The 26,067-nt window shown below is 38.5% G+C and overlaps 1 protein-coding gene across 6 annotated transcripts in view; it reads right to left on the reverse strand.

The window, feature by feature from the left end:
* LOC139740744 (actin-binding LIM protein 1-like) overlaps nt 1-26,067 on the reverse strand; it is a 223,497-nt gene that overhangs the window by 197,042 nt on the left and 388 nt on the right. The window contains exon 1 of one of the 6 annotated variants that reach the window (XM_071651319.1): nt 22,306-22,419. The exons of the other annotated variants lie outside the window; for them this stretch is intronic. Within the exon in view, the coding sequence (XP_071507420.1) occupies nt 22,306-22,345 (40 nt within the window). The 5' untranslated portion in view covers nt 22,346-22,419. Of the gene's footprint in view, nt 1-22,305; nt 22,420-26,067 lie in introns of those variants that run through there. 6 annotated transcript variants of the gene reach the window in all.

The raw sequence follows: 26,067 nt of genomic DNA on the forward strand, positions 1-26,067 counted from the left end.
GGGAAAATTTGTGTCATTGGCAAAGGATATTTGCATAGGCCTATATGAACCATGGGGAACCTTTCCAACCTTTGGCAACGGGCAATGGGATAGGCCTATATAAACTATGGAGGAACATTTTGCTGTTGCTACAGTCATCTCCTCAAGCTAATCGGTCAAATTCATGCTCAGTTACACACGCCATACATCTTTAATCATGCTTTCATATCCTCCATTCACTGCCAGCATCAGTGCATATTTTGCTTTGCACTCCGATGTCATTCATATAGCCACTGTGAATATTTCATGATACAGAAATTATTACAAATTTTGCTCTCAGCTAAATTAGTATGAAAGTAACAAATATGCATGCAAACATTTTGGACCATACTGAAAATATACACATATACACAAAAACAGGAAACTACCAGCTTGCAGTGTCCACTGAAACTTAACAAATGTGAGAATATTATAATTATGATGTAAATTTTTGTTTTTACAGTACGGTACCCTCTACAGAGACTGCAATCATGTTTTACGACTTTCATGATGGATTGATTAAAGTATAAATTATGAACATACCTCTCACTCATTATTCTATCAACAGCTAAAATATGCTGCAATTAACAGATTTGATGTGACAGTTAAAATGCACTGGCTTTTCAGTCCAATTTCTTTAACTTGTTGAAGACGAGGCCTGAGTATACTCGGGCAGGGGTCTACGGAAAATGCATGCTGTAGCAAAATCAGTCCGTCCTCCATGGGTTAAAGATGACAGAAACACAATAGATCAGATTAACCAATTGAGTGCCAAATGGTACAGAAAACCCCACAGCTTTGTATAGGGCCCCACACTGACCACAGTCCGGCACAGAAAGGGTAAAAGCGGAAGAGTCAGAGGCAACTGTAACACACCATTGAGGATGCAAAGACCACAAAAAAATCTCATAAACAAAAATTGCTGATCACTGCCAGTTTCCCTGCAATATGCGATACATGCTATTTACAAAATAAAAATCACTGACAGCTTAAATTATGTAGAAAGTGGGATTACTTGAGAAAGAGGAATGTACAGGTGTTAAAAAGACATTATAGAGATCAAGATTTGAAGAAAATGATTTGAATTTCATATGGTGTATTCTTTTTGCTTACAGATCACTTGTTTGTGAACCAAATTCGAAGACTAGACCTGCCTCTGAACAACTTGCAAATATGCTGCCCTAAAAATAAACATTGTCATATTCCACCACTACACGGTTGAAAAAAAAACCACAAACTCAAAAAAGAAACAAAATCAAACCCTCATCAGAGTCAATGACTGCTTTCTGATTCTCAATTCAGTTTTAATAGCTAGTCATATATCGAACCCAGCGGTGGTCATTGATGGAAAAAAAATCAGTCCACACCATGCTAATAATGAAATCAACGGACTACAGAACATTGAAAGGGCACAGCCGCTCTTTGAGTGTATGCCTCCTTTTCAATCCCTCTTCTCCCCTTCTTACTTCCCCTCCCTTCCTCTCTCCCCTCTCTCTATCTGCCATCTTGGTTTCCTGTTTCTAAAGCAATTCATTACAAGTTGACCTCTTCACATTTTATCCACTGCTCAAGAAACTCGAGCACGGCTGCCATACAGTCAGTCATGTCTTAACACCCTGCTACAGGAGATGGTTTTCCTCAGTGCCAAAGCAAAACATTGCCCCCAAGCCCCCTCTCTTCCCCCATCCCCCACAACCCCCCCCCCCCCCCCCAACTCGCACACACAAAACATCAATGCCAGGAGTGCTCCAAAAAACATCTCGGCCAATTTCACTGCCAGAGTTAGGCTGCCTTCAATAGAAATACAATCTTCCTAACTAGATGTTCACCTACGAGAGAGAGAAAAAAAGCCAACTTTATATTGGAGGAGGTAGATTGTATGTTCATTGTTACCTTGAGAACCTCGAGGACGTTGTTATCACAGAAAGGATTTCCATTCACATCTTGGACGCACGTCATACTTGAAACCTGAAATTGTATCTTCAATCAAATTTATGCTGATCTGTCTGCATGCATTCACCCATTTGTCGACTCAAAGTCGATGCGTACCTTTTGTCTGCTTGTAATCAAGCATACCTCACAAAGAAATGGGGTGAAACAGGAACGCAGGATGAAGCTTGACCTAGTGAGGCAACTTGAGAGACTGCTTCTCCTCAAAGTTCAAACCGTTTCACAGCAACTAAGAAAACATGACATCACCCAATGCCCTGGTTACTAACCTGAAACTCAGTAGGAATCAACTGAAAAACATTTTTGTAGGTCGATAGTTGCCTCTTTACACAATGGGATTGTGAGGGTTTTTTTTTAATGAAATGATCAACATAAATGATAAAGAAGACCACTTAAGTCATGATTAGTCAAAAGATATCTTTGAGGGTTATTCTTGAATATTTCTGTGTCCCACTGTACCATCTTGGTTGGACTTCCAGAGCATGACTGAATAATATTATCAAAATGATACCAAGTTAGAATCTATTTTAATCTTCATCAGATTGCATATCAGGCTTAACTTTCATGTCTGCGACATCTTGATTTGGAGAACTTTGCACAATCACATGCTGCTCCTCTTCATGTAGCTATACATAGCAACAGTAAGTCTAGCAATTGTCAGTGAAATTACAGATAGTCCCATGCAATAACTTGTGAGTAAAAGCCCTCCTCCCATGCAGTGCCCACTTTTTGCCATTGCTCAATTACATCTAATAAGCTTGTTGATTTACGATAATCAATTGCTCGAATCAGGGGGACACCCGGATCAGTCACTCGACACCGTGCGTGTGATGTGCGGAGCGTGTGGATGAAACGAGTTCTGCGGCTTCAAGCAAGGGATATATGGCGTGTCTCTTAGCTTTCGCCGCAACTCTACACTGCAATCCACACCTGGGTCGATACATGCGGAGTCATACCCGAGCCCACGGCAGATCCCGGTGTTCCGCTGTCTCCGCCGTCTTTCCGCATCCCTTAATCTGGATGCTCTCTTTCTCACTTCCTCCCCCTCCCCCTTATATCTTTTGTCCACCTTCTCCCAACCCTTCTTACTTTTTTTTTCTCGTCTGCCTCATTCTCAACCACATCTCCAAACATTCTCTCTGCTTCCAGTTTGGATCTTCTCTCACAAAATCCCTCCTACCTCCCTCCTGGCTGCTTGGCATATTTCATTTTTTTTTTTTTGCATTTATCATTTTCTTTTTTCCTTGCTCATACATCTTAATCCATCTCTCTCGGTTTCTTGCCATCATCCAAGCTCATGTTCTCTCTCATTTTTCCCTTCCAAATTTTAACCCCTCCCCCCTTAAAGTTCTTTCATTTCTCCAAAGGTATATTGCACATTCCCCTTCTCCTTTAAATCATTCTGAAGATGAAACATAAAAACAGTAAATGACAGTTAGCTGATTTTAAAGACAACTTCCCAACCCCCTCCCCTCCCTAGAACTGGAATAGCTTTTAAGACCATCAGCTCTTCGGACAAAATTTATTACATCAGACTAAACTCTAATCCTGTCACATCTCTGACAAGCTAGTATGGAATCTTTTAGTCCACAGAACCCAAATTCTAGTCGTGTACAAGAAAATGTAGACTGAACAAAATGCCAAAAAACTCCAGAGACTGGGACTAATGGGCATCACTAGTAAGTAAGTTGCATTATTTGGTCAATCTAACAAATGGTACGTGTATGCGGTAGAGAAAACTCGATTTCCAGGGTCACATTAAATCTCCCCTTCTCTTTTGCACTCAAAGTCATTTTCAGATAAATTCACTTTATCTTTTTGAAAATGACAGGGGAAACCTCTCAATTTTTCTCATACAGAGGGATCCTATTCAATTCTTGCATTCAGTGTTTGCCAAGCTCTCTTTACTGCTACGCCAGACAAGTCTTGCTCGAGGCTCTGGGTAAGGGAGGGAATATTTAATAGTACTTTTTGCCTTGCTCAATGAAATAGTACCTGATTTGCCATGGACTAACCCCCACAAATACTTGCCAAATGTTTCATCTCAGGATACCATCCATACCCTGGGTAGAGACGACCTAATATTTCCTGGTAAGGAGGGACTTAAAGTGATGCGCAAAAGCCAGGTTTAGCATGCGGCAAACAAACTGGGGTTGACCCGAGCCAAGAAGTGCATATCAACTGATTAGCAATTTATCGCCAATTCAAATCTCGGGGACCCTCTATGTTTGCAGGTCACTCAATCCAGGCATTGCTCTTTTTATTATACCCAGAGGGGTGGGGTGCAGATAAGATGCGCCATTGAGCAAAAGAGTTGATATCTAGATCTAGGCAAGATTCTACCCTATCAAAGATGATGGGAGAGGTGGATAGAATTCTTTATTGGGAGTCGGGGCACGTTCCCATCTATGAGTACACTTGTACCGTTTCATTGAGCTCTGCAACAATCAGAGAGAGTTCACTCTGGAGACTAACATCCATGAATGTTAATGTAACTAGGTCATACAGGGCATTGTAAATCTCTTTTAGGTGTCCGTCTGGCTTGAAATTTGAAACTTAATCAGTGATTTCACTTTTTTTTTCAATGGCGATATAGCTACAGCTCAGAACATCCTTCTCCTTTTACTCAGCATTAATGTGGTGATGATGATGATGATGATGAAGATGATGATGACGATGATGATGATGACAATGATGATGATGATGATGATGATGATGATGATAAAGATGTTGGTGACGATGATGATGATAATAATGGTAATGAAGATTATGGCAACAATGATGGTGATCATGGTGATAGTGATGATAGTGTGATTATGGTAGCTATATACCAGTGATGATTATAATGGCGGTGATGATGATACTGATTATCAATCTACTAAAAATACTAGTAGTTTTCTCTGATTCCATCTTCATCTCTCTAAGTGTACTCAACACAATTAATACCGTGGCCTACACCACTTTACCCCCAGCTCCATTACACACACACAGAGTCACTGCATTGATTTGAAATGCTGAAATGTAGTAAGACGCACAAGTAATTTCCTTGATTCTTCTTCAAGTCCATACAAAACTGAATACTGAACATGAACGAAACTGTCATGTTCTAGAAAAGTAATACATGTCAGGGCGTCCTTGTAATGTCAGAATATCACATCATTCATCAAATTCCCTCCCCCCCCCCCCCCCATACACCAATATCATATTCCCTAACCCCTTAATCCTACCCTCTCTTGTTTCCGTGACCTTATCATAAGGACACCAAGAACTTATCACCTGTTAGCGAAGAAATGGTGTCTAGCAAGCCCCAAGTTGCACACTGTCTTCCCCTTATCTTTCACACCTTTTGCTTCAGAGCTAACAATCTGAAGAAACTAACACCTCTGAGGTGACAATAAGCTCTAGTCTACCTCTACAGACCCAATGCTGCACATCACATCTTTCTACACTGCAACAACATCTAAAGTTCAATTCATTTCAAACTTTTTTTTTCAAGAGAATATACAATGCAATGATTGAAATTGGACATGCATTTAAATAATGTAAAAATCTAAAATAAATTTTTTTTCAAGTTCAAGTTCAAGTTTGTAAAACATTTATTTTTCCATCTTTTTCATGTATAAAATCACATGCATGAAATTATTGTACAAGGAAGGCAGAACCTCATAAAAGCAGAGCTTGTGGTGAGCTGCCTTACAAAATACATTACATCCTTGATTACAGGCATTTTTCATGCCTGTAATCAAAATTATTTTAATTACTGACTTTATGTACATATGTGAAAATGTCTTTTTTACTACTTATTATATGTCATGACATTACATTCTAAAAAAGGTACTTGGAGCAAATACTTTCACGCTTGAACAAAGGGGAGATATTAATGAAGAAACTGATAGTGATAAGGCACTCTTGCTCGCATTACACCATGGAGCTACTATCTTGTAGCTCCACAATTACACCAAAACAAGAAAAAAACCATACAGCAATATGCTGGATATTCAAACCAATAGAACCTCAATTTAAAATAATTAGATAAGAATTAGGTGGTATTGATTACGTGGTTTTACTAAGAGATGGTTGGGACAATTTTCCATGAAGAATTTCAGAATGGTAAAAGTATGATATTATTTAACTGCAAAATGGCAAAAACAAGAAACAAAACAAACAAAAGTAAATCTCAATGATAATCAGTTAGTCAGGCATGCCATATCATCTGTATGTTTTATGCCCACACTTTCAATGATCATAATTTTTTGGTCATTCTTTGTCTTTATGCAACATCAATCCCACTCTAAAGTACATCCCTTTTATTATTTTTAAGAAATGCTCTCTCTTCACATATCTCTAAAAATAACAGTGATTTTGATTTCACCCTGTTACTATGCCATTTACAAACATTATGATAATAACATACACAGAAGCACATACAAGTTGCCAAGGGAATATGAATCTTATCACAAACTCACTCTAAATCATCTCTGAATAATTTTCTATTGTTTGTTCCAGTGCAGCCCAAAATATCCATGCATCATAATATCTAGTCTTTTCTACTCAGACTGTAAAGGCTGGAAAATGATATTTCTCCAAACCAAGGCTTGCAAAATATGAATGTTACTGCTGTGCCATCTGTACACAGCAATAGCATGGCCAGTGTTGGTCTGAAAGGAAGACTATCTATCATGTGTCACAGGTGTTGGCTCCATATGAGACAAAAGCTGAAAACTTGTGCCAAATTTACAAGACAGTAGAAATATCTGCATGGCACTAAGACAAGAAAACAAGAAAACACAAACAAAGACCCAAAGTAAAACAACAACCTGACTCCCTGCACCACACCCTCTGAGAACTGACCCATTAAAGGACCTATGCAATATAAATAAATGTTGACTAGTGTTGATCTATTATACTCTCATTATCACTTATGGGGCCAAAAGAATATCTAAATATGTCCCATATATGTGAATAATGATTCATCTACTATTTCCTTCAGATTACTTGGATATGCAACAAAAAACAAAAAACAACAACAACAACAACTTCCAAACCAAGGTTCTGTGAGTGACATAATCTGTCAATCACTATCAATATCATCAACAGAAGACAATGTACCGGTAATGTACCTTCTCCTTATAGATTGAGCATCACTTGCATTGCATATGTCCTTTAAGAATAAAATAAGAAAGAAAATATGTGATTTCCCTAGCTTGAATAATCAGTGTCAAATTAAAATATTACCACAAAAAAGAATCTCCTAATAGCCTGATTGAGCATTCTGTCTGGTTATCAGTGCCCTGCAAATGCTGTACAGACAAACCATCTGGCCAGACAGTCATCTTCAGAAATTATCTTCTATCAATTGAATTATGGCATATTAGTCCTTGTGAACACTTGCATACAGGTCAATTTCAAAGAGGGAACTAATAGACAGGAGGAATAAATAGCTGATATAATCATTATCATTATTAAATGCATGCTCTGGAAGTCATTTTAGTGCACTTTGTATCAGTACTTTTCTTCCAAGACATACAATTTTGCTGTTTCATTTTGCTGTTGTTGTTCTTTCATGTGCTTGAATAATAATTGATATCTCAGCTCAGACAAATTCAGACACATTTCTTGAGGTGACCAAACAAGCAAGCCATTTAAATTTGTTATATCATCACATCAAAATACTTTAATTCTTTTACAATATTCAACACTCTGACACATACACAGTATGAAACACACATTACATGGAAGCCTGAACACCCAGGGAGCATCACAGAATAACATTACGTGCAGCACATCTCCATCCAAAAATCTAATTTGTTGCGCTGTTACGCTTCATCGGTCATCTATTTCTTCCGCACCTACTGAAATGCCAGAGTGGAAAGCCAGGCCGCATCACCTGCGAAGCCCATAAATTTCACGAGAATGACGGTGGTATTCCGGCTAATCCATCCCAAATTTCTATGCAACCAACTAATTTGATGCAGACATAGCTATCTGCGCATATTATGGAAAACCTCATACTAGTATGAGAGCAATTGTGACCCGCTACAACAAAAAGGTCCTAAAGTCGCGCACGGTCGAAGCCGTGAAAATCGAGTTTGAAGTCAGAGCATCATAACTGGTCAAAACTTACGATTTTCTGATTTTGACATATTATTGGAGTCTGACATGTCTTCTATCATCTGTCAAAATTTTGAAGCAAAATGATGAAAGGAAAGACCAAAAAATAGCATTTTTCTGGGCCATGTTTTTGGCGTTTCAACCAAGCAGAAACCGGTTCGAAAATTTGGATTGAGCAATTTTCAAATAATCGACCTCACCCGACTTTAGGATCATTTTGTTGTAGCGGGTCACAATTGTCACGAGTTCAATGAATGCATTAATAGGTAAGACTGCTGAAAATGGATTCCACGCAACACAGACAGAACTTGTTCTTAGGGGAGAGAATGACACAAAAGCAAATTGATCAGTTTTAATTTGAGGGCAATCAGACAAAAATTAAGTTTGGATAACAGTGAATTATCTACGAAAGTAACACAGTGTCTTAGGGACATTGATAATAGTCAAAGTGAGCACTGAACTTTGACATTTGTTGGTCAGAAGCAACTGTTTCATACAACTTCCACCCATAACATGATTTCATGTGATTTGGCATGAAGTATTAAGGAACTTATTGGACCATGTATAGAAACATAATAAATATACATATCCTGAAGAATATGTCCAGACTTGCAGTTGCCTATGAGAACATGCTGTATTTAGCAACATTGCAACTCAGAGTCTTACAGGTTGTCTGATATTGCTCAAATTCATTATCTTTATTCCATATTGAAGGTTTTCATTTCTTAAAAACATACCGTATGTGTTTTGCAGCCATGTATGCTAATTTTTAGAATGTTGTTTGTTTAATTGTTATTTTCTGTTTCTCATCACATAAATTCTCCCTTATAAACATTCACAAAGCCAAAAACCTTGCATCAACAATCTTGAAATATCAAATGTATGTGAATAGAAGTTTTTGTTAGATATTCTGAGTGTTCATGAACATATATAATCTGACAGTGACACAATGAATGAATGAAAGAGTGGCTAACACTCATTGAATTCAAGGCTATGTGTGTCTCAACCTCACAAGATTCCTTTCATCACATGGAAACCAGCAAATCATGATGGAACATTATCGAATCACGAACAACCTTGCCATTTCCTTGAGATGTCAGATGCAAACTTGCAGTGGCACACGGCCAGCTTATCCCGCAAGATGCGCTTCGAACATTATGTGAATCATCAGTTATCCTCTCTCCCCCCATTCATTCTCATGCTAGAAGCTCAGGGATGAATAACGCTTCATTTTTGAAAAGTGATTTTGAGGGAGAAAGATGGAGAGAGAGAGAGAGAGAAAAAAAAAAAAGTGTGATCTTTGATGGACTGCCTCATTTAGCGGAAGCAAAGAAGACTTGGATTCTGGATTGTTGCCGCGGCGACCAGAGCTGCACACATCATCTTGCATCCGCACCTGACTGACTACCAAGGCTCTGGGAGCTTCCCCGTGACGGCAATATTCAATCAATCCGCCACACATTTCTCCATGCGGACCTTCGTGCTGATGGATGGCAAATTGTATCGTTCATCGGACCCACAAGATCGCGGAGGCCCTCGCAAATTTATAAGCGGCAACTAGCTGCCACGACTGCTCATATACCTGGATACGTTTTGGCAACACAAGCTAAAGTTGCCTCCTACCACTGCTCCTTTCCTCTGTAAATACAAATGAATCCCCAGGGAAACGAATTTCATTTAACCGTTTGCATCAAGGTTGCAGCAATTTCTCACAGACTTACTACATGACACACCCTGCTCTTAAAAGTCAATGGGTTAGATGACATGAAGCCCAATTTGTACACCTTTCCACACTGCACACCCTCCTCATTTCCTCACAGATTGCGAACTGCCAGATGTATTTGACATCAAGAGGAGGTACGCCTCCTTTTCTACCAGTCAAATTTTGGGGTAGGCTATAACCTCGATTTGGGAGTAAAAGAGAAACACTTGTTATCAACCTGGCAGAAGGGCCCTAGTATAAAATTTCAACCAAAAATCAAGGTTTTGATTAGTGACATGATTCACCAGTGTTTTGAAAGCTAGTTTCATATGATGTAACCATAATTTGTGTGTGTGTGTGTGTGTGTGTGTGTGTGTGTGTGTGTGTGTGTGTGTGTGTGTGATTTAAGGATTCCATTTTACAGATTCTCATACATTTTCTACTCTTCTTTCATACCATACCAAGATTTCAATTTAGAGGTAGTGAAATGGTTGGTTACATGTCTAATAATAATGATTGCATATTGTTATCATTTTGTCTTTGTACTGAAATAATCTTAGAGTTACATGCATACAAGATTTGTATGTCTTAGATATAGTTGCATTACCTTGGTTATCATCACTTAAGGGTCACTTGCTGAAAGTCATATGGCAACTCTAAAAGAGTACATAACAAAAAAAAAATGGAATCCCTGCAATCTACCCACAGATCAAGTAGCTATTAATTCCAACAAACCTATCCATTCTACTGTTCAGAAAAAAAAAAATCAAAATTCTGTGATTAATAACATTAATGAATCCAGTTTTCACTAATACACATAAGACTTAGGAAAGCAAGGAATGCTCAGAGACAGAAAAAAAAATGAATTAAACGACTCAAGAAGATTGCAGCAATGAGCAAGGTCAAGATCATGCCACTGAAATCACAGTGGGAGATGAAGGTGTTGTGACACCATGCTGGTATCCTCTGGCTAGCTTTATCTATTCCACCAAAATTTCCCACACAGGAAATTCTTGTGCAAACACAATCAGTAATATTCTTCTTGTATTGTTGTTGTTGTTGGTGGTATTGTTGTTGTTGTTGTTTTTGTTTGTTTTTTGCTTTTGTTTTGCTTTTTAAAGGGGAAGGGGGTCCGTCACGGTTTCAGTACCTACCAGTATGTCAAGTTAGACACTTCTCTCTCATATTTCCTAGATCATCCATGTTGACAGATTTTGGTTACAAGTGTGGGGTGTCTTGGGGTTGTTGGTTTTTTTTTTCCTCGAATTGACAATGTAAAATGAGTTACATAATTTGGGAGGTTTTGCATCCAATTTGTGATTTTTTTAATTCTAAAGCTTGTACATGCTATTAAACAATATGATACAAAAAGTGTGCAAAAGTTAGAATAAAAATCAGTCATTTTGCATCAACATTTATATCTAGTGCAGTTGAAGCCAGATTAACTCTATTACAAATCGAGCAACAGCAAGGTACGATGTAGTATCCTAAAAGTAGCTACCATGTAACAAGGACAGAGAAAGTCAGGTTGAGCATAGAAAAGATGTATGGTGTGGGACACTATTTTCTTTGCATGTCTGTATTCCACACATCATGGAAGAAAAAAATCTGGTGCAACAATGGTAAAACAAATAGCACATTACACAAAAGGCACAGGGACAAAGTGCAGGACACTATTTATCTTAGGTATCATTTTTCCAGTCGTCACCTGACATCAAGGTGCAACGTTTATGGATAAAGTAAGAGGGAGGTTGCTCCAAATAGAGGAAGATAGGGTGGATGACACTTTTTTTTCCTCATGTCTCATTTTTCAAAGGCATTATCGGACATGGGAGATGTAATAAGGATGAGAAGGGTCAAGACCTTGGGGCTATGAACTCCACGGGAATCAAATTGAGAGAAGTTATGGCCGCAGGAAACTGGTCCCGCTCCCACGCCCCTGGGAGGACCACTCTCAGCCAGCCAGTGGTGGGCAATTTGACCCTCCCGCAAGCCTCATCTGAACTTGATGCAGAGTGAGATGAAAGTGAGAAGTACATATGACAGAGGTTACAGGAGATTACATCAACACTATCTTTTTTTTTCCTTGTTATCATCGCTTCACAAGTGATCTTCTCTTTTTATCACAGAATTTCATCAGGTCAACCTTTAAAATGATCCCCCACCAGCATGTCAGTCCTCAGCCGTGACTACATCAGTACAGGTTGATTTGATTTAATTTCTGCCCTTTTCAAACTATTCAGACATACAAGAAAATGTACTGTATGCACACTATAATACACAATATTAACGTAAAATTGCAATCCCTAAATGTTAGAAGTAACACCGGAGTAAATATTTCTTTAAATATATAATTAAATTTTCTTGCAAGCAACAAAGTACACACTAAAAGATAAGGGGTCATGGGAACTAAAGTCTTATCATTACATACATAAGACTAGATTTGAGGGGTCATTGTTATTTCATTTCGGTTTAGACTGGAAGGTGGAATTTCAAGAACACTAATTATGCATGAAAACTTGCTGTATATAGCATTTGTATTTGGTACGAAACGTTGATATCGCTCTCACGGTACTCCCAAAAGCTCAGAATGGGCATTACCCTAAAGCTCAGGACTGGCATTACCAGTAAACTGACAGTGTATGTGACAGATCTAGAACACGGCACTTAGCAGCCGCCCTAAAAATTCTGCATTCTGGAAAATCTTTGTACTTCTTGGTGCTCACAGGTGCTCACACCACGTAGATACAGAAATGCAAAATGACTTTCCATGACTTATTATGGCAGATGAGTACTGAAGTCTACATTACTGACTGATCTGATTGAAAAGCCTGTTGGTAACTAACCCCCCCCCCCCAAAAAAAAAAAAAAAAATAATAATAATAAATACATCTTTTAAGATAAATGTACATACAGGTCTACACTGTATGGATTCATTCTTTTTGGGGGTGATGTTTGACAGTCGTACGTACAGTCAGTCCGCAGCGTGAGCGAAAACGCACGTATTTATTCAAGTCGTATGCACGGCTGAGCGGTGCTTGCATACGTAATGAGCAGATACATGGTCATGAACAAATCCGTGTAGAACGAGTATTTCTCGTCAGTTTTCGACACTTTTAGTATCGACTGAAAGAGAAAACATAAGCAAATATGCTCATGATCAAAATAAACGGAAAAGAAGAATAAAGAATATCAAAATCCCTCTCGAAGTTTGGTATTGTATTTAAAAATATTCCTTCACGTTTGACGCCAAAAAATTAACCTGAAATCTTTCATGCCCCTCTAAAATATGGTGAAGACTATGTCCGCTAAGGTATATAGTATCACAATAAGGGAACGTTTTCCCATCTTCATTTCAATACGGGTCAGGAACTAGCAAAATTCAGAGACATGTCTAGCGTCGAGTTTAAAAAGATTATCCTCGCATTCGCACCGGAATTCCGGGTCTGTGATTGGTCGAAATCTGTCGCAAGACGCGGCGTGTCGCATTGCGTAGTATCCATTGGCTGCTGACTCAATGCTGTGAGTTTTAAATGTTACGTTCCAGATTGTGATCGAATTTTCACTCTCTGTACAAAACTTGAACTTTACACAGGAACCAATGATGTGTATGTGAGTGTGCACTTACAATGACCCTGAACAATGGACCTGGCTGCCACCTGTCCCGAGCTCTGCTGCCAGGCACATGAATGCTTAATCAATTATTCATGTGGATTGCCCCGAGCACTGCTAGTCTGAATTCTTGACACAGGGTGAAATGCATCCACATGAAAGAAGTAAGCACATGTTTCCATGTGCTTGCACACACCACATTTCAGAATGAACAAAGACTAGCTGCGATAGTGGAATTCCTCATGAAACATTCCAATCCTGGCCATTGTCCACGACCATTGTCTGAGTATCAACAACACATTCCACGCGTGTTCATTCACTACCCCACTTCCAGTAAGAAAACATATTTTGCCTTGTTTTCAACAGGAAAATTCACAACCTTAAAAATGGTGCCCCTCTTCGTTTTTTAATTGATCATACTCGCTCAAGTTTCACGATTGTGAAATCGAAGAAATTACGGAGATCTATTTTCAATACCAGTCAGGAACTAGCAAAACATCAAACTATGATCTAAAAGCTTCTTGAACATTGGCAAAATAATCGTTTACTTTGATGCTAAAATTGACTACTATATTGACATCAAAAATAGGGAAATTAGGTATCAAATTAATGAGCATAATCAGCTCTATAACATATCTAACCATCCTGGGTAAAACAATGCACTGCGAAAGCTATGAAAGCTGTTGTTGCGACCTCTGCAAAAACTCTCGCAAAGTATCGCGAAATCTCGTCAGTCTCAAGGGCACAAACTGCGTAAACGTGATTCTGAATAAAATTGTCGTTCGTGCCTCATTATCGCACACGCTGCGGACTGACTGCGTACTAATGATGTCTCAGCGCTGTCAAGTCACAATTTTGCTCATTATTCTTTTTTTTTATTTCATTTTATCTTTTTTTTTTCTTTTCTACAAAACAAAACAACCTTTGAAGGATCTTTAGCTGTTTATTTTTCTGTTTTAATAGTGCTAATTAATGACTGTCCTCAATGCTTGCTCAAATAAAACATTTCAGATCTTCACAAAAAATTTGGCTCTTGTGATAAATCTCAAACTCAGTTCATAAAGATGGAACACAAGGAATGTTTATCTGCCAGTTCTAGGATGCAATATTTAGCATCTTCACCTCAACTTCCCTCAGAAATGCCCATATTTTTGTGAAATATATGTATTCACATAAAGATGTATTAAACATAAATATTAAAGTCATTCAATGGCGCTGGTCTATACTACAGGTGCACAAATGCATCCTTGTTTGAGATAAGTCTTGATACTTGATACTGTAATCCCTCTTGCAGCTCCAAGAAGCTATACTGGGATGAACTACACATGAGTGTCATTGGGAGGTGCCACAATGATGATCTCTATTTACAATAAATGTGTGCGCAGTGCAAGTAAAATTGGAATGCATCCTTCTTTAAAGGATGAGGGATCCAGAAGAAGGCTGCAAGGTTGTAATAGAGGGGAGAGCAGCCTCTCTGAATATTCCAAGTTACTCACTGCATCTCCCCTTTATGTATCAACTGGAAATCATTGTAGCCAGGGAAAGAAAACCAACAACAACCATTAACAACAACGACAAAAGACATGCACTTTCATCATGCTTGAACTCCGCAATGAGAGGAAACCAGAATCCGATCAATGATGCGGGGCTGAATGGAAACGGGAGGAATGGAAATGACACGGCTTATGGCACTGACAGGGTGGGGAAATGATAATTCGCCTCTCTGGTGTGGCGCAGTTCGCCGAGATTACGCTCCACGTCGTCGGGGAGTGCGGCGGTCGTGACCACCTCGACTGACGAACCCTCCGGCTGTTTTCGTTGGGTGCACTCTGTGCCTCTTTGCTCGACTGTCCAATAAAAAGTGACAGGGAGTCCACATCTTCAGGAAATGGCGCAAACACTTAGAGACAGTCTTATTGCTCCCCGACCAGAATCCTACAAACTCGTGCAGCTACTCGGATCATGCATATCTGGTAACCTTCGTGAGCAACTTCAAAACAGTCGTGGGAGTTGCTATTCATATGTTAAGATATTTTAGCAGGAAGAAACTGATGAAAGTTGAATACAATCAAAAGGTCACAGCCATGCATCAAGATTGTGCGTAGGAGTACAAGCAGATCAACACAAAGTTGTGAGAAGAGCGCACAGCACTGCTTATTGGACATTTAATTGCAGTACTAGATTTATCTGTTTAATACTGTATCTTGTTCACCAACTGGTGCGCATGTTTTGTTAGAGAGCTTTCTTCCCCAATTGGCATGGGCATATACTTATTCCTCTAAGTTTGGATGAAGTAACAAATGCTGATAAAAAAAGCATAGAAGGCTTAAAGCTGAATACCCCTATCCATAAAGGGGTACATTCACCAGTGTGAAAATGCAAGCATGGAAATTGTGTACAAAATAGGAAATATCACTACAGACATGGCTAATTCTCCATTCATTTCTTTCAAGATGCATAAAAACAACAACAAAACAAATTAGCCAAATTGATTTCAGCTGCGTTTTAAACTGTACAAAAATAAAATGAATAATGAACTATGATGGCAACTACCACATGTCATCACACAAGGTTGGTTGCTGCCAGTGTACTGTACTAGAAATGGCTGATGTTCGTTATTCCAAAGGTTTGTTATTCTGAATATTAAATATGGTTTGTAAATCCGAAAATGAATAGATGGTGCATAATAAAGAACCTCTGGAATTACAAACCATATTTCATTTAAGGAATAATGAGCATTCAAGTACCAAACCTTATTGCATTTTTGGATTAACAAACCTTCAGAATAACAAACAGTAACTAAGGGAAACTGTAGTTGCTATTATGGGCAGTCGTTTGGATACAACAGGATCATATTAAAGGCGTTTTTATATCGGCCCAATATGTTTCAAAATAGCATGCTATTTTCAAAATCTCAAACTTGGATTTTCGTAACCCAAAATAGCACCCTATTTGATAATGTGAATTCAAATTAGAATCCTAATTTTAAAGCTAAGCTCGATAAAAAATTTTCAACCCAAACTCGGGAAATTTCCGAAATCACAAGATATTTTGCAAATATATGTCAACATGGAAAGCACAACATGCCTTTCCAGTCGTTGCTACATTTGTATTTCCAAAGCAAAACCAGTTTAATATTCAGTCAAGATTCTAATCATTATCTATTCTGCTATACTGTTCATGATTTGGAAGTATTAAACACACATCAATGTCATATTCCAATTTGCATTTGTGAGATAAGTTCTTCACATTTATCTCAGTGAATGAATTTCCAATAATTATCTAGCATCAAACTCATTCACCATTCACCATCATGCAACAAGGCAATGCACATTTGCACATCACTGCAGAAAAAGGGAGACACTGCAGTACACTCTTTGCTAGCACGGTGGTAAATGAAAAAATTAAGGTATTGGAGCCGGGATTAAAACGGACAAATTCGACTTGAACCCGCGACACAAAAACCTGATTAAGATGTGCGGCCGCCCGTGACATGTAAAGCTTTCCAAGGATGACCGATCGGGATTCATTGGCCGAATGCCAGGGACCGGAATCCCATTCATTCAGCACCAAAATCAATACATTCCTGGCTCTCCCAGATGGTGGTTCGTGGTGTGTGCCTTGTGCCATTTTTCTGAGTGCATTATTTCCTTCCTCCACTTCAGTGCGGATGGGATGCATGATCACATTCTCCATCCTACACGCATTGCTTCTCATCTGGTATTCCTCCCCATTTCAAGCATTTTCACATACTCATCAAATGCTTTTTAATACCTTCCTTATTAATGTCATATTCTAACATTTTGTCTATTGCACATTCTTATATCAATACATGCACTTTACATTTCTTCAAAACAAGATATTTATATGTTTTTGTTGGAGATGGAAAAAATATGGTAAATGAAGGAAATGAAAGAGCAGAGTTAGACTTGCTTACATGTTCATATCGTAGGGCCTACTGTTGAGATTACAATGTCTTGTCACAAGTGAAAACTGCAAATATACCTCCATTCACTCAACATTTTTTACCACCTGTTTTGAAATGGACAACTATTAGACTACAACAACTAATCTGTATAAATACACTCTTTGCATCAACACCAAAGAGTGTATCTGTGATGATAAGCGCATTGCGTTAATAAGCCGCATCCTGAATCATTTCTTTCTTGTCCATTTATATCTAAAAAGTAAAGATTATGGATCTGGCACAGTCTGCTCTTTGATACGTGCATACATATACTGTACTTATGCTATGCAGTAAAATTGTTGGCATACTTGCAGAGAGCATGCTGTACTTGCAGAGAGCATGCTGTATAATTTGTACAAGGCTATGTACAGTAACTCTCTACATCAACTCAAAATTCAGCATGCAACTGAATATTTTTCCTCCCACGAATTTTATAGTTATATGCATTCTTGTTTTTCCTGCAGGCAATGATCACACTATCAAGTGAAGGCTTTTATGATTGAAAATGAACAACTACCCACTTGGGAAACAGTACAGGAGTTACGTGTACATGGTATGAGAAGTGTATGCATTACAATTGTGTGTCTGCTATGTACAGTAACATCTCCACAGAGACTATTCATGTGATGCAACTTGATGCTGCTAGCAATTTAGCCGCTTTAGAGATCATTTGTACCACAATTATCGGAGGACCAAAAATATGATCACGTGTTTGGATTCTTTTTCAGCTTTCCGTATTCCTCTGAACTCATTCCGACCCCGTAATCTCTTTGGATTCAAGAACACCTAATAAGGTGTTTGAATTTTACCACCTGACGTGAAGTGGAACATACATTGTATTTATTTCAATTCATATCCTTCCAGTGCATGACATCAAACATCTTCACTGGACATTCACTGACCAGTGGTCTGGTCATCTGATATCACTGCGGTTTGCATTTATTCATCTCATTGTATTTTCACGTTTTCTTTCAAAGTGGCTGGAAAAAAAAAACTGATGTAGATGCAGGCTTGTATACTATAGATGAGCAAATTAGAGTTGTTGTTTTCTTTTTTTATCCAATACATTAACTATTCCAATGCAGTGAATGTACCTAAAATACCATGAAGTAATACAGTGTACATTGTAGTTTAATCAATTTACATTTATGAGTTCTATGAATTTGCTTTATTCAGAGTAATTCAACCACTTGATATCATTAGCATCCTCATTTGCTTCATTATGTGCAATGCAAGTAAGATTACAAGTATAACACATAGTGGTATTCATTCATCTAAAATTTCTGGATTTTCTTTTTTGTCTCTAGTTTCAATTCAATAACCTATCAGTCATTGTTCTATATCTAGCATCATAAGTTGGACAATGTGTTCCAAGAAAACAGATCAATATGTTACTGCCCACAAGAAACAGTACTTGTGCACTTTGATTCAATGACTGTTGTATTATGTGTTTCAGGGATATTCCAGGGCAAACTTGACCTACGGAAACAATAAACAATGAATGAAAAATGAAACTGCAAGCAAGACTAACTAGGTAACATGTCATTTATTGATTTGAGGTTGAATACACTCACATGGGCTCCTGCTACAGTACAACATTTGCTTTGAATGGAAAGATGATATTCTGGTGTGGCATCTTCTTCACACCGGACAACGTATATGTGGCTTACTACAGTTTATGATAGATTTTGTTGAAATCATGTGCATTGACTGTGACCACACTGCAGAAAAAGAATACTTGTCCATAACTTCAATAGCATCTAACACTAACTAATGATGACAAAAGGTTCTCTTTTAACTTGGTACTTCCAAAATAGTCAAACTAATCTGATCGGAAGAATGTCACAATATGTAACAGGCACTTGTACATTGATAGTAATCCATTGCCAAGCATATCATATGATTGCATGTATTAGAATTGCATACTTTTCAAAGAATTCTATAAATTAAAACTATTGATAGGTAATTTGTTGCCAAACATATCCTCCTACATGTATGATATCCATGCACCCTTTTATTGATCATTATGAATCTATAAAAATGTCAGCCCGTAATGTGTGATGGTAGACAAGGAAAGCATTATGTGCCCAGATCGTTATATAGGCAGTGGCCATTCACTTGGCCATCAATCCAACAGGCAGGCATTATCCACTACGTATGGGAAGTATACTGCGCTCCTTTCACGCAGATCAAACAGAGGTATAATGAGTGTATTAAATGCATTGAGAGAAGGTCACCACTCGCGTGCCTCACACGCGGCATATTGCAGGGCGGTCTAATGTGCACTGCAAATACGGGAATGCAAACAAATGGATGGATAATAAAATTGGCTGACATTTTTCAAGACAAAAAACTGCAAATTTGCAAGCCTTCAAGTATCTAATTTTTTTTTTTCATGCCAACATCAATTAAAAGTTACCATGCGGATATATCACAAGCTATAATTAGCCTTCGCTAACCTATTTGGTACACAGAAAATGTTTGTTTTTGTTTTCAGAAAAAAAAATCTACCATTCCTGAAGTCCATGATGACACTATGGTAAAACTGATAAAAACAAGATATGATGCAAAGTCTTGCAATTGTTTGATTAAAAACGGACATACTCTTTGTGTTCTCAACTTTCAATGACCTCTCACTATCTTCTCTAAGAATGCATGTATGTGGGGGGGGGGGGGGGGATAAGGTTTTATATTGATCACACATTGGTATCAAAGTAAAACTGCTGAAATACATACTTTGGGCATATTTGCCCGAATATATTTCAGACAACCAAGACATACGTAAAAACAGTCAATACACAGGGATACGTGCAGTCAAGGTGTTTACTGAGTTACTTCAACATCATTCTCAGTTTTTGCATTTCTAAGTAAAAATTGTATGCAGAATATCCCAAGGAGGTCAATACTATAAATCAAGAAATTGCTGATGGTTGGCTCATTATTCAACTCTTCAAAGCTTGGGTCTCTGGCTATCACAAAAAATTGCATGTTCCTTTCTTCTCCCATTCACTCACTGTCTCCACAGGAGAATATTCTGATGAACTGCACAGTCTCGGTGTGAGAAAAATGGCTCAAAATCTTGCATCTCAGTACAAGAATCCTCTCTTCTCTATTCTAATTTGAGATACCCTGGCTTGCAAATTTCCTCCCATTTGCTGTAAGTAACCACGGCAACCATTAATCAGCTTCCCCCCTGACTCAGACACACACGGGCTGCTACACAGCAGCAGTGTCCCAAGCGTCACCGTCACACCTTGCAAGCGCTTTTCGTACCTCAATCCTGTGCAACAGTGAACTAATGTACTGATGTTAATCATGATCATCTGAACACAATACATCAGAACCATACTGGTGACGTTGAATTCAACGACAAGATTCGGAACGTTTGTGTCGCTGGATGGCCAATCAATATGCTATAAGTGCCAATTCTTGCAGGTTATTTTTGGGATGGTTTACACCATGACACAGAAAATATGATAATGTTAAATGCTGACATATTCCAATGCAGGTTTACTTTAACCTTCTGCAAAATATCATACACATACTTTACATGCAAATCCTCGTAGTAGCAACAGACCGTTCATAAATCATATCAAGATTGCTTTGAAGTTATCCAGTGGTGATAATTGGAATAGGTGTTTTGGGATGCACATGTAATATACATACACAGAGTATACAAACACACACACACACACACACACACACATACATACACATATACATTGGGGGATTTCATATAATACACATATATGTAAATATATATTATGATACATCAAACACAAACACAAGTAATGACTTAACATACGGTATACGGGTGGGGAACAGGTGGTCCATTTCAAATGAACCTTTTCTCTGAACATATCTCCTGTGCACTTATATCTTTTTTCCTCTCTTTTTTTGTAGACATGAAATTCATGACTTATTTGGAATTCACATCATTTAGCATGGCCACCAATTAGAGACGGAGGGGAAGGACCTTTCGCTATTCTTCGGTAAAAGCGGCGATCAATGCGGGGGGCTCTGATTGAACTCGACATAGACAAAGGAGAACGGGAGAGCGACTTTGCGTTGCCATGGCAATTCTTCCACTGGTTGCAAATGCCGGCATGAATAATCGCCTGGTATCATATCTGTATCATGCAGATTCCATCGTTGAATCGGGAAAGGTTACAACAATATACATCACAAGGAGAATGGAAAGATATTCTGTATTCTTTTTCAATAATTCAATTTCAGCTGCTATTCTGATGTTTGGGAATAGATACCTGAGAACAATGCCCTGATACCATGGTGGGTTTTTTTTTTTCCAACTGATAAACAAAATTTTTCTCTAGTAATTATACTTGAATAAAATGCCTTGCACAGACTTAGTGCATACATTGAAATGCTAGGAATTATTACAGACTCGGATTCAGCATGTGCTAGGTAGGAGAGGTCATTCAGTGTCAAATGAAAGAATAGATTTTTTTTTTTTTTTTTTTTGGGGGGGGGGGGCAAAACTACCAATCTTCGGTAGACTTGTATCATTTGACTACTTCCTCAAAATCAGACAATTAGTACATCATTCAAAGTAAAGCCTTACCTATGAGACCTTATAGATCTTGAAATGAAACTACCTTTCGACATCTGTTCAGAGAAAATGATACACATTTAATATTTATAAAATAATGCTGATTAGTGTGCCAGATAAGGATAATCGTACAGGTCCTTCTGAGTCTTGAAGTAAGACTATAGTTGAATGCTGCCATATCTTCCAACAAGGTACACTGTTGTTAGTTGAGATGGTCGCTCATTGAAATGCACATGTGACATTTAGAGAAATTGGAATGAATTCATTCTTCTCTGCCTATATCCTCTCCTGATCAATAAACTGCTTGGAATTCTAAGAACACCATGAAAAAGCATGAAATGACTAAAAAAAAATCATTCTAATAAGTTTACTTACAGGTTCGCCCATGTGAGGCTGGGTAGTAGGCAAGATCCATATTTAATGTCACAATACAAAGTCAGCATAAGATATTGAACCATCAATCCCAAATGACACTAGCTGTGATCGTCATATCAACACTTCAGATTTTGTTTTGTAGATAGCAGCTCTGCAAACTCCTGAGTATCTTTCGGATCCTACATCTGTTCAAACTCAGGATATCAGTCTACGAGAGCTGATCGAAGACTCAGGTTTTGATTATCTCACAGACTCAGATACTCCCTTCTCTTCGAAAATGGCCAAGAACAAACCACATGGTGACCCAAATATCCCAGCTGTAATTCTCATCACACTTGTCTAACTGACATAACATGTATGATTTCAAAAATTCCTCCTGACTGTTTCTCCTTCCAAAGTCTACCACAATACAGACTTTGAACTTTCATTACATGCGGAATGTCAATTACAGTGTACATTTGTACACAAACAAATCACTAGCTCAAGGGGTGAGTTATAAACCTTGAAGAATATTCATGGTAAACCCACTTTTCACTATTTCAAAATATCTCACTTCTATTGATTTTCTCTATTAAAGGGACTTGATTAAGATTTTCTAAACATTCCATAGTCTGTATTGTATGTTTGCACACTCAAAATGCATTTGAAAATATATCAATGCACTGATTGAAGATAATCCTAAGCACCCCAGAAAGTAAATAAGATAATCAGTAAAGCAAGAAGATACAAAATATGATTGCTATTAACATAACTCTGTGACATTTTGTGACCTCTGATTTTCATACTCATCCTATGTGTCCTCTATTTCAATTCAATTCAATTCAATTCTATTCAAAGTTTATTTCATTTTTTGACAAAACATATATGCTTCACTTCCTTTGATAACAGAGAATAAGGTAAACAACATTGTGTAATGAAAAGACTGTACAATACATGAGGACCTTATAGTAATTGTACATTGTAGTAAAAAAGAAACAGAAGTGGTCGAAATGAAGTACATGTATAACCTTGCTTAAAGGGTATCTCTTATTGATCTTCATCTCTCCATCTGTGTGTGTGTCTCTCTCTCTCCCTTATGTCTTTTAAATTCCCCTCCCCTTCCCCTCCCTTTCCTTTCTCTCCCCCTCCCTTTCCTTCCCCTGCCCCTTCCATCTCCCTTCCCTTCCCTTTCTACACCCCTCCAATTTCAATTTCAATCAATGGAAAATGGCATTCAATGTGTCAGAGTTTTGATCAGAGTCTTTTGAATTCCCCTCCCCTTCCCCTCTCTCTCCTTTCCCTTCTCATATCCCTTCAATTCCCTTTACCCTTCCCATCCCTTCCCCTCCCTTCACCCTTCCCTTCATTTCCCCCTCCCCTTACCCATCCCCTCCCCTCTCCCTTCCCTTCTCCACCCCTCCCCTTCCCCTCCCTTCCCTTCACCTTTCCCTTCATTTCCCCCTCCCCTCACCCATCCCTCCCCTCATCCATCCCCTCCCCTCACCCATCCCCTCCCCCATCCCCTCCCCTCATCCATCCCCTCCCCTCACCCATCCCCTCCCCTCACCCATCCCCTCCCCTCACCCATCCCCTCCCCTCACCCATCCCCTCCCGTTCCCATCCCCTCCTCGTCACATTTGTTATAGGTCAAGCACTCAGGGCTGCAAATATTTTCCGCAGCTTTTACCGCTGCACCAATACCATCTTCACAAGTCAATGGCAACAGTCAATATACTCCAAGGGTCTCTTTCCCTCTCTATCTCTGGATTAATTCTCAGAGAGGATTTAGAATGTGAAAGGGAGCATGAATTCCCTATCCTATCAATTCCTTGTCTAGATGATATCAAACGATCATTGCTACTTAATATGACAGATCACATCTAAAAGTTACATCCACAATCATACTAGTACAAGTGGTATCTATTAAAGTAACATACACTGTACTTGTATGGGAAAGTATAATTATAGGATACCATCATTTTAATCATTTGGATGCTTCATGTTGGATGCTTCATGTTTCTAACATTTTGTCTGACTTAATCTGAAAATTGCAGAGCAATTGCCTTTGCTCCACTGCTTTACTTCTCCCTTCGAAATCAATTCTCACCGCCTAATATTTACTCCGTCATCTCATATTCTATGGTACAGCAAGTAGATCTAGAAATGATGCAATTGACAGCTCCCATCTTTGAAACAGCAGATATTCACTGTACAGTCCAGTGCAACGTACACCCTTCATAAACTAACACAATACACCACCTTTTGTCCTTTCTTTCCTCCTCCTCCTCTCTCCCCTTTCTCTATCTCTATTCCTTTCTTCCTGTTTCAAGGCCAACTAAACAGGAGAATCAATTCTTTTTGAATATAGCAATGGATCAATCACCAGCAATTTTGTTGTGAATGGAGGTGTGAAAATAAACAAACACACAACCATACTCATTGTCCACTGTAGGCCTACAATAATGTACATGTATGGTGCTGTGCTGTTGAGCTTGTTGAATTGCCGGTATCAATATCGTTTATACAAGTATGGAAATACATCACACACTATATAGGGCCTAGAGTCTATTGTGACAGTGGTGAGGTTGATTAAGGTATTCCCACATAAAACCTGAATAGCAAAAGCTTCGCTCATTCATCACTGGTGTGTTTTGCCATCGCCCTATGCTACACGCGTGAGATGTGATTTGCATTCTGAGGCTTTCAACAACGCTTTTCATGTATAGTATGGACATCAACTCATTATTTTCTCTTTCCCTGTATCTCCCCCCCCCCCCTCTCTCTCTCTCTTTCTTTACCTGAATTAATCCACCAATCAATCAATCAATTACCTAATGCCTCACCAGGAATTGTTATGGACAACAGAATTTAAGAACAAAGAAAAGTGAGCTTCACTAGTCTAATACATCAAACACTTTGTGTTGGCCCATCTGCTGTGCTGCAGTTTCAAAATTCCTCACACATCCACATTCATGAATTGCAGATTAAAAAATACAGCTGTATCAATGAATTAACCTTTTAAACAGATAAAGTCATCTTGAAATTGTGTAACAGAACCATCATTCCAATAAAAAGTCTTGGCAGTACAAAACTAATAAATCAGAAATTTATGATCACTCTAGAAAATGTCTGTCTACACACAAGGGCCAACCAAACATAGTTTCCTATACTGGCAATATAGACTGACTTTCCAATTAATTACTGAACACAGGTGTACCATGTGTTCATTTCTACAGTAAACCACTCTAGGAGGTAAAGGATTAATACTGAAATGGTCACAATTTTATACAGATGTCTGTTTTTGTTATTGAACCTTTGTGCTGCTTCTATTCTTACATTCAATGGGAAAACAATCTCCCTAAACAGAAGTCTGTTTCATTCAATATAATAATCACTCTTATATCTAGTCAGAAGGTCTTTGGATTACTATATGACTTCGAACTATCACACTATAGGTCTATATATATCATAGAATGTTAGCTTTCATGGCAATATGCCGAATCATATGCATGCACCCTTTACAAGTTTGAATCACTTTCTGTAGGGGCCTACTTCAAGCATCACAAACGCCCAGGACGCAAATCATCATTTCCCTTGCACTCTGGAAGAAATAGTTAGCACCCCTTTTATTCACCTACCGGTACTTGAAGTCTGCGACTAATTGTAATACCCAACCGTTACATGCTAATGCTGTAAGCGGATAATAAAACACAAAGAAGTCCAAGAGGGGGAAAGACGTGGGTTCTTTTCTTCTCATTTTCCGGTTTGTTGACAAAAGCGCAG

The sequence above is a fragment of the Diadema antillarum genome, unplaced genomic scaffold, assembly GCF_040938485.1.
Source record: "Diadema antillarum isolate AM-2024a unplaced genomic scaffold, OU_Dant_1.0 seq00000877_RagTag, whole genome shotgun sequence".
NCBI lineage: Eukaryota > Metazoa > Echinodermata > Echinoidea > Diadematoida > Diadematidae > Diadema > Diadema antillarum.